The 9,528-nt window shown below is 57.9% G+C and overlaps 1 protein-coding gene across 1 annotated transcript; it reads right to left on the reverse strand.

Annotated features, from left to right (window-relative positions):
* Nucleotides 1-4,991: 4,991 nt before the first annotated feature.
* On the reverse strand, nt 4,992-6,010 carry IQCF6 (IQ motif containing F6; the record flags this gene model as incomplete). The annotated part of the gene is made up of 2 exons (XM_081159499.1): nt 4,992-5,351; nt 5,939-6,010. The coding sequence occupies 2 exons, from the start codon at nt 6,008-6,010 to the stop codon at nt 4,992-4,994; spliced, it is 432 nt and encodes a 143-aa protein (XP_081015625.1).
* Nucleotides 6,011-9,528: the final 3,518 nt, after the last annotated feature.

Consider the following 9,528-nt stretch of genomic DNA (forward strand, 5'->3'; position numbering starts at 1 on the left):
AAAATAGCGCTCCCTGCCCTTCACCCAGGGAGGCCCCTCCCGCCAGCCACAGCCTCCCAACCTTCGGGTTGGCAGCATTTGTTGACTCTGGTCTGTGCCTGCTCTGTGCCTGATGCTAGGACCTGGTGGCCACCAGACCCAGCCCATCCATACCGGGTGGCGAGACAGAAAGTAAATAAGCCACCCTCTCCTGGGGTGAAGGCAGCAGGTTTACACGGAGCTGGCCTGGCGCTGCAGTGGAGGACCTGGATGGCGTGGGGGATGGGGCAGGAGGGGCAGCTGGCTGTACCCCGAGAACTGTGGGCTTTGACCTGGAGGAGCCAGCGGTTGGTCAGCGCAGAGCCAGGCTGAGCGCTTGGCGAGAGGAAGCAAAGGGGAAGCGTGGGGCGGAACGTGCCGGTCACACGGTCAGCACAAAGTCTAACGAGCTTGCGAGGAGGGAGGAGGTGAGCGGGAGGCAGAGGCTGGGCAGTGGAAAGGCGGCAGCAGAGGGCCCTTCTCCGGTCCCTGGGGGAGCTGACCCTGCGGCGGTGGTGGCGGGTCCTGGAGCCCAGGGCACCGGGCATCCCCCGCCTGTGCAGTCAGGGGCTCGCCAGCAGAGGGCGCAGAGGCACAGTCTCCGCCGCAGGCTCAGCCCCGGCACCGCTGCCCTCCTGGGGCCTGGGGACAGTGGGCGCAGAACCCGAACAGGAGCAGAAGAGCCTGGCAGCTCCGGGGAGCCCTCAGGCTGTGGCATCTCAGAGGGACAGGGTCCCGCGTGGGGAGATGGGCAGGCCAGGGACATTCCCATTTGTCATTTTTAAGCGAACTCATTTGCGTAATGGGCCGGTGAGACTGTGGAAATTTAGGTTAACAATTTAAAAGTTGAAAACAAAACTGAAGAAAGGAAATGGCAGGAATGGCTCTTCCTCGCCAGCCAACACTGGGGTGCAGGGGCTAATTTTGGCAGCCTTATTGGGGTGTCTGTGTTCCAGATCCCTGGCCCCAAATGATGCAGGCCTGGGTGCAGCCCCCAGCAGCCGGGCACCAGGGCATTGCCCCCCTGGGGCCTGCTGTGTGGTCCCTGTCCCAACCCCTGGGCAGGCCAAGGTGGGGCTCTCATTCCTTTGCACCTGGAAAACCACCCTCCTTCACATGGCTCAGGGGCATTTTCCTTAAAATGTAATAATAATTTGTAAAAGGTCGTTAACGTGGTTCACAGCTAATAAGGCACAAAAGGTATTCGGTGAAGATCTCCTTCCATTGCCACCACCATGGGGGGGGGGGAGACCTGGACCCTGTGGGGAGCTTTCTCTCCAGAGCTCTGGGTCCACTCCTCCCACCCCAGCCGCTCTCACCTCCTTTCCTGGCAGGAGGGGGGGTGGAGGGGGTCACAGGAAATTGAGAGGAAAGGAGCCACTGAGGGTCACAAAGCCCTCTGGAAATGTCCCCACCCCACCCTCCTGCAGAAACAGGAAAGGAGCCCACCCTCCTGCCTGGGCCAGTGGGGCTTCCTCAGTCTGGGGGCCGGTGGATCTGGGGAGAGCAGGGGAAGGTGGGGGGTTAGGGGAAGTGAGCGCTGGGAGGGCGAAAAGAGGGGAAGAGGGAATGAGAAAGAAAGTGCAGGTGTGAGCTGTCAACCCCGGGGCTCTCGTCACAATGCCCAGTTTGGGTTCTTTCTTTTTTTTACCCTCACACGAGGATATTTTTTCCATTGCTTTTCTGAGAGAGTGGAAGGGGGAGAGAGAGGGAGAGAGAAACACGGATGCGAGAGAGACACGTCCGCTGGCTGCCTCCCACACACGCCCCAGCCGGGGCCCGGGATCGAGCCTGCAACCCAGGTGTGTGCCCTTGGCCAGAATCGAACCCGAGACCCTTCAGCCCCCCAGCCGACGCTCTAACCACTGAGCCAAACCGGCCAGGGCTCTTTTTCTTTTTCTTTTTTCTTAGGAAAAATTACTTTATTCTTTCTGTAAAAACAATAGATGGTCCTTATAAACAGTTTAAGCACTGCAGCAAAATACAAAAGAAAATAAAAGTATTACCTGCAAAGCACAAAAAGGAAATAAAAATACTCCAAGTGTCATCATTCAAATATAACCACCGTTAACATTTCCGCTGTGGCAGCCTAGGCAGATTCCCATGCGGTTTTACAGATAGAAGGGTGGAAATACTTTCATTAAAACGGGATTGTGCCATATGTCTATTTTTTTTTTAATTTTTTTTTTAGTGAAGATTTAATTTTACTTGATTCTAATTGAAGAAGATGAATCTGAAGGGAAACAGAAGAAATTCTTGAACTTCACAAACATTTCTTCACCACAAAGATATCCCGCCCCCTCTCCCGCCCAAGAGCCCTGCGAGTTTAAGAAAAGAGCCAGAGTGACATTTACACATAAATGTTCCTTTAGTCTCAGGGAATTATCACCAACATTCCTGCCCAGGACCGAAAGGGGGGTGACCTATCGGGGCCCCTCCAGCAGCACACTGCCCCCGGTCCTGGGGCCCGGTGACCGTCTAACCTGTCACGTGTGCACTGAACTCAACAACGTCACTCATGCACTGGGCCCAACAGTGGGAGCCAGACCGACAGCCGCAGGTGCCGGGTGTGGGCTGCACCTCCCTCCGGGACGGAGGTGCGCCTGGGCCTCCGGGGGCCCTGGGCTCACCGTCCTGGATCCTCTCTCCACACGAAATAAACCCGAGGCTGGGACAGCCCCTTGTTGTCCTGTGAGGCTGAGTCACAAAATCTGAAGCTCGCTTGGGCGGCCTTGCAACACTGTGTATTTTTTTTTTAATCTTCACCCGAGGATGTTTTTTCCATTGCTTTTCACAGAGAGAGTGGAAGGGGGAGAGAGAGACACACCGATGTGACAGACGCATCGACTGGCTGCCGCCCGCACGAGCCCAAGCCGGCCGGAGACGGAGCCTGCGGCCGAGGTCCCTGCCCGTGGCCGGAACGGGACCCAGGGCCCTCAGTCCGCGGGCCGACGCTCTCACCGCGGCACCGTGCGTGTTTATTAACCACACGGGCACCGTGGGCCATGCCTTGCTGAGACACTGAGGACAGTACCGTTAGTCACTTGGTGGGTTACACTGTCGAGTTTTGTTGCACAGGTTCTGCTTTGTAACAGCACCCGCTTAGTTATTTAATATTCATTCTCTGTCCGATGCATCTGCGGGTCGCCCCGTCGGCTTCCACTTCTCCATCCCCGAGCTCTAAGTTCCCTGTGCGGCGGGAACTGTACCTGCCCTGTTCCCACCCCCCACTTTTGCCATCCTGTGCACACTAAGGCTGACCAACCAGCTGGTGACAGCCTGGGCTCGCCCAGATCAGTCCCCATCCCAGGTGGAACCACATGGGCCGAGGCAGATGCATTACCTGGGCTGAGACGGGCTTTACTCAGTGGTTTCCTAACAGTGGCCGCATGCTGAGTCCCAGTGCCCAGACCTCTCCCAGCCCAGCAAAGCAGTCTCCAGCCAGGCCCAGGCATGGGGACTTCGTGTGTCCCATGGGAGTCCCACGTCCAGTGTAGGCTGAGAATCAGAGATGCAAACCCCTCGCCAGCCCAGGGTCTAAAAACCTGTGAGGCAGGGGCGGTGCCACAGGACTGGTCCTGCAGAATTCCCGCCCTATCCGGGGCGCAGACCTCATAGTCTCCTACCACCTGCTGGTGGGAGGAAGGGGAGCGGGGAGCTGGGTCCGAAGCCCCTGAAGGGGCCAGGTACCTGCCTGCATTACTGCCACCTGCAGCTGCTGGAGGTGATGGCTGTTGGACTGATCCCCACATCCTCACATCTGCCACAGCTGCTCTAGAGACACCCTCCCCCAAACCCTACACACATACACACACATGCACACATGCACACATATGCATGCACATACAGGCATGCACACACCAACCCAGGGGAGGGAAAGCCTGACCCAGCAGCGAGGCCCCTGAAGACCCCTGACTCATACGCACCTCCCACCCCGTCTGCAAGGCCATCCATTGCAAAACCCTGGGGGGGGCAGGGTCATGGACCTCAGACTTCTGCGATGCACATTCAGGGACAAACATCCAAGGCACACAGGCTGAGAGCAAGGGACCTTGGGCATGGGCGATAAAGCAGAGACCGCGAGAGATCAGATACAGAGGTCGCTGAGCCACAGATGCTGAGAGATAGCAGGAGGCTCAGCAGAGCAGAAACCCCCAGCACCACTCAGACTGGCAGAGGGTGTGGCCATCTGGGACATTTAGGGGGAGAGGCGATCTTGGGGGAGCCAGCACAGCTGCCTGTGAAGATGTGGCTGCATCCCTAGACCAATGACCTTGCCCTGCCCCCCCTAGTTCTCTGCTTGGCCCATCCCCCTTTCCCACCCCATGCCTGGTTCTCCCTGGCAGTGGCCAGCAGAGGGGAGGGAAGGAAGCCTGGCCTCCCAGCCCCTGGGGAGGGAAGCGGGGGGCACAGCTGCTGCTCCTGAGCTCCTGCCCGGCCCTCCCCAGGGCCTGGCCCTGGCTGGCTGTCCCTGAGTGAGGCACAGCCTGTCCTGCTGTTCCTCAGCTGGGGTACCCCCATCCTCCTGGCTCCGGTCCAAGTGCTTCACTGGCCCCCAAGGCCCCTGCTGAGCACAGGCCTGAGGAGTCCTGGCCTCCTAGCTGGCTCTGGCCACGGCCAATCTCTCTGGTGCCCCCACCCTGAGTGGAGATGCCTGGAAAGGGCCTGCAGAAAAGGAAAGCCCGGTGCCTCCCCCCATTTGTGGAGGCCGCTGGGATCAGACCGGCTGAGGTGTCCGAGCCTGACCGGGCTCCAGGGTCTCTTTTCGGTGCCAAATTGGTCAGGTTTGCATTAGGAACAAGGGCTCGGGGCGGCTTGCTCCGGTCCAGGCTCTCTCGACCGCACCAGGGGACCAAGGCAGGAAGGTTAGCGGCCAACCCCCTTCTATGGGTCTAATTCCCAAAGGGCAGGACCGTGGTCAGTAAGTATCTTTATTGGAAGAGAGATCCAGCCTCCTGGGCTCTGCCGGCGCCCTAGGTCATGAGGATTTCGATGTCCAGCTGCAGCTGGCTGGCTTTGACCTCGTAGCAGCCCTGGATCAGGCCTCGGGTCTGGCTGGCATGCCAGCGCCAGTGGGACTGGATGACGCAGGCCGCCTGCCGCGCCTGGAGGAACCGCCGGCGGGCCTGCCACATCCGCACCTGGGCCTGCACCTTCACCACCGCCCACTCCTGGCAGGTGTAGAGCCTCAGCGCCAGGCGCCGCCTCTGCTCCAGCATCCTGGCCTGCACCGAGCGCCACCAGCACTGGATGACCCAGGCCCGGAGCGCCCCGTGCAGCAGCGTCCGGCGCACCCTGTTGCCACGCCACCACGCCTGGACCTGGACGGCTGCCTTCTCGAGCCCGTGCAGGGAAGGAAGGACACGGAGATCCCCGTGAGGTCCCCTCCTAGCGCTGTCCCCGTCTCCCTCCTAAGTCCCACCCATCTTATTTTAAATTTTTTTTTTTTTTAATATATCTTTATTGATTGCAGAGAGAGGAAGGGAGAGGGAGAGAGAGAGAGAGAAACATCAGTGATGAGAGAGTCATTGATCGAGCCCACAACCCGGGCATGTGCCCTGATCAGGAATCAAACCCCGATCGCCTGGATCCTAGGTCGATGCTCAACCTCTGAGCCACGCCCGGCCGGGCTTATTTTAAAATTTTATTTATTTTTTTGTTAATCTTCACCGAAGGGTGTTTTTTCCATTGATTTTTAGAAAGAGAGGGAGGGAGAGAAACATCCCTGTGAGAGACACACATCGATTGGTTGCCTCCCACATGCACCGGGACCAGGCCAGGGATCCAACCTGCAACCCAGCTGTGTGCCCTTGACCCGGAGTCGAGTCCCCACCCTGTTGGTACGCAGGCCGGTGCTTTAGCCACTGAACCGCGCCGGCCAGGGCAAGTCCATCCGGCCTGTTTCCACCCCTCCGCTCACCTTTCGACGCTGCTCATGGTCCCCTGGGAGGGCCCGTCTGGTACTGGCCTTGCTCTCATGTTCTGCGTCCATGGCCCTGGTCTTTAGAGTGGGCTCACCTGACGTCAGGGGGTCACCCTAGTCTTCAGCCCCGCCCTCGACTGTTAGTCACCCCTCGGTGGGCTCCGCCCACCTGCACACAGGCTCCCGGCCAGTGCGGTCCCCTCTCGTCTGCCGTGTCTGCCCCTCCAGTGACCCGTCACCTTGTGGACAGATCCCCATCCTTTGGGGGCCTGGCTGCCTCTTGCCTTCACGCCCAGCTGGAAACTTAAGTCTGGCTCTTTTCTCCACCCTCCGGGCGCTTGTTTCCGTTCCTGCTGGTGGCAGCGAAGAGGGGCCGGGACTCTGCAGCTTTCCTCCCGGGGGCTTTACGCTAAGAAGGCTCACGGCCAGCGCGGGTTCCCGGAGCTTCCGTGGGAGGAGCCCGTCTGCTGGGGGCCGGGCTGGCGTGTTTTTGTGTAAAGCAGTGAGTGAAAGCAAGATACCTGAGCTGCACCCCACAGGGCCTCTGTCCCCCTCGCCCCCGGTCGCCCTCCCGTTGGGCGCAGTGGCTGCAGTGTCTTTGGGGACGGGACCAAGGAAAGCTGAGCGGGGATGCCCGCGTTTGGGTAAGTGGGATGGATTCACGTGGCTCACAGGCACCCCGAGAGTGGATACACCCGCACTGGCCACCCTGCTAGAAACGGCATCCAGGACGGTCCGGCCGTGGGAGCGTCCATCCACCGGCGTCTCCACGGTCACAGGGACCAGCCCCACGTGCCCGGCACCAGCGGTATCCAGGCAGGGGGTAAAATCAGGTCTGGAGAGTACAGAGACAAAAGCTGGTCTGTGGAAAATTCTTCCCGTCCGCAGACGTGGGTGGAAGAGTCTGTTCTCGATGACGCCCCGTTGAAGTCAAAGCTCCGTCTCGCCAGGAACATCTGCTCGGGCGGCGAGGCGGTTATGCCCACAGCCTACTTTGCCCTGTTCTGGCGTCAGTTTTGTGAAATAGGATTTGTCAGAATTCCCGTGACTGCGGGGCTCCCACCAGAAGAACAATATGGGCCGTGCGCGAGCAGGCCCGAGAAATCACGTTTTGGGCAACCCGAGTGTCCCTAAGAAACAGGTTTCTATAGAAAATGATGTTTTCGGAACCATCCTACGAAGGGTCCGTCAAGGTAACCCTAAAAATACAAGGTAACCCTGCAGCTAAAAATACAGGAAAAATATTGTAGAGGCGGGACAGTTAACGAATATAAACGTTACGGGGCGTTGGAGCATTTGCTGAGTCACGCGCACGATGACTGTGTAACCGCTGAGGCGCCTCCGAACCATTCTCGCGGCAGTGGAAGCCTTTGACGTTCCCGCCACTCACCCCTCGCAGCGCTTAGTTCCACTGACAGTAAATACAGACAGTCCTCCCCTGCTTTCCGGTCCGGACGCGCCGTGTTCTCTTTGCTGCTTAACTTACCTGGTAGGTGGGGCTGAGCGCGTGGGTCTCCTTCGCCTGTGGCCCTTCACCTGTGGTCTGTGGGCTTTTCTATCTGGTGTGTTTTGTTGTTTTTGTGTGCGTGTGTTTGTTAATCTTCACACGGAGATATTTTTCCATTGATTTTTAGAGAGAGTGGAATGGAGGGAGGGAGGGAGGGATGGAGGGAGGGAGAGAGAGAGAGAAACATCAATGCGAGGGAGACGCATCAATTGCAGGGGATCAAACGAACCTGCAACCAGGTGCGTGCCCTTGACCGGGAATGGAACCCGGGGCCCCTCGGCCGACACCGTCCGCTGAGCCCCACCGGCCAAGGCTCGCTCGGGTGTTTGTCGCTAGTCTCTGGGTCATGCGAGTCGGTGTGTGAGTCCCTGGCGTCAGTTCCCCTTTCCCTGCCTTCCTGTAGTTTTCCCGGGTGTCCTCCCGATGGTTCCCAGAGCCGGGATCTAAGGGCTGGGGTGCCCGACGCGCAGTTAAAAGCTCAGCTCCCGTCCGTGGTGATTCTCGGGCCTCCGAACCAGGGCAAGGACCGTCACAAAGGCTGTGACCTGGGGGGACGTTGGCGGTGCTGGCTCCGCCGCCTAACTTGGGACACTCGCTTTCCAGTCGCATTCCCCCAGTCGCGCGCCAAGGTTCTTGTCGAAATCTGGCCGAAAGGTTTCGTCTTCCCTAGTGACCGGCGGCTGTCCTGCCAATACACCGGCAGGCGCTGCGTTTTTATGTTTTTAACAGACGGACTTAGAACCGACACGACTTGGGCAGCGTGGAATAAGTAAGTTGTGGGTAGGTGAAGAAGTTATATTTCCCAGGTGTTAAGAGTTTTCACAAGTGAACTGCATTCCTTTGGGCAACACAGTCGCGTAGAGAAGGAAACGTTTCTACACGTTTTCTCAGCGCGTCGCCCGCGGCCCTGTTTTGACGCGTAAGGAGCTCCCTCTAGAGGCGAGAAGCAGGTCAGCGCCGGGGCGGCCGGCGCTTCTGCCTGTAACAGTCAGGTTTTGTTTTTTTTGGTTTTTTATTTTTATTTTTATTATTATTATTATTTTAAATATATCTTTTTTTATTGATTTCAGAGAGAGGAAAGGAGAGGGAGAGAAAGATCGAGCCCACAACCCGAGCATGTGCCCCGACCGGGAATCGAACCCTGATCTGGATCCTAGGTCGACGCTCAACCGCTGAGCCACGCCCGGCTGGGCGGTTTTTTTGGTTTTTTTAAAAAATATATCTTTATTGATTTTAGAGAGAGGAAGGGAGAGGGAGAGAGAGAGAGAAACATCAATGATGAGAGAGTCATTGATCGGCTGCCTCCTGCACGCCCCCGACTGCAGATCGAGCCCGCCACCCGGGCACGTGCCCTGACCGGGAATCGAACTCCGATCGCTTGGATCCTAGGTTGACACTCAACCTCTGAGCCACGCCCGGCTGGGCCAGGTTTTGTCTTTGGAGAGAGAGAGGGAGGGAGAGAGGGAGGGAGGGACATCGATTTGCTGTTCCACTTCTTTGTGCATCGTGGGTTGACCCCTGTGCGTGCCCTGACTGAGGACTGAACCCGAGACCTTGGTGTATCGAGATGACCCGCTAGCTGGCCAGGGCCGGGCCAGGTTTTCTTGCAGGAACTTTCTTACGCACTTAGCCACGTTGGTGGGGCTTAGCGTTGGTAAAGCTGGTGCGATCCGTAAGGCCTTTGTCGGTGCACAGAAACACAGATGGCCGTCTGCCCCGCTTCACACTTCATTTGTGAGTTCGTCTCCCTCTCTGGAATGGGACCTCCCTGCATATAGGGACTTTGCCTGTCTTACTCTTTGCTTTAACAAACACCTATAACAGTACCTGGTGCATAGTTGGCGTTTAATGCTTTCGGATGAATGAATGAACCTCTGAACCAAAGTTCGCAGCCTGGTGTTGCTTGGAATCCACGACTAGGCCCTGTGGCCCAGGACTGAGTGGCCTGTGCTCAGGGGGATTTACTGAACTGGCTTAAACCACACTTACGCACTCAACACTTTTTTACTGAGCACCCACCCGTGCTGCCCAATGTTGTGGGGCTGGCAGTCCAGCAGTGAAAAAGTAGGCAGGAGTCCTG

This window comes from Miniopterus schreibersii, assembly GCF_964146895.1.
Source record: "Miniopterus schreibersii genome assembly, chromosome: 15".
Classification (NCBI taxonomy): Eukaryota; Metazoa; Chordata; class Mammalia; order Chiroptera; family Miniopteridae; genus Miniopterus; species Miniopterus schreibersii.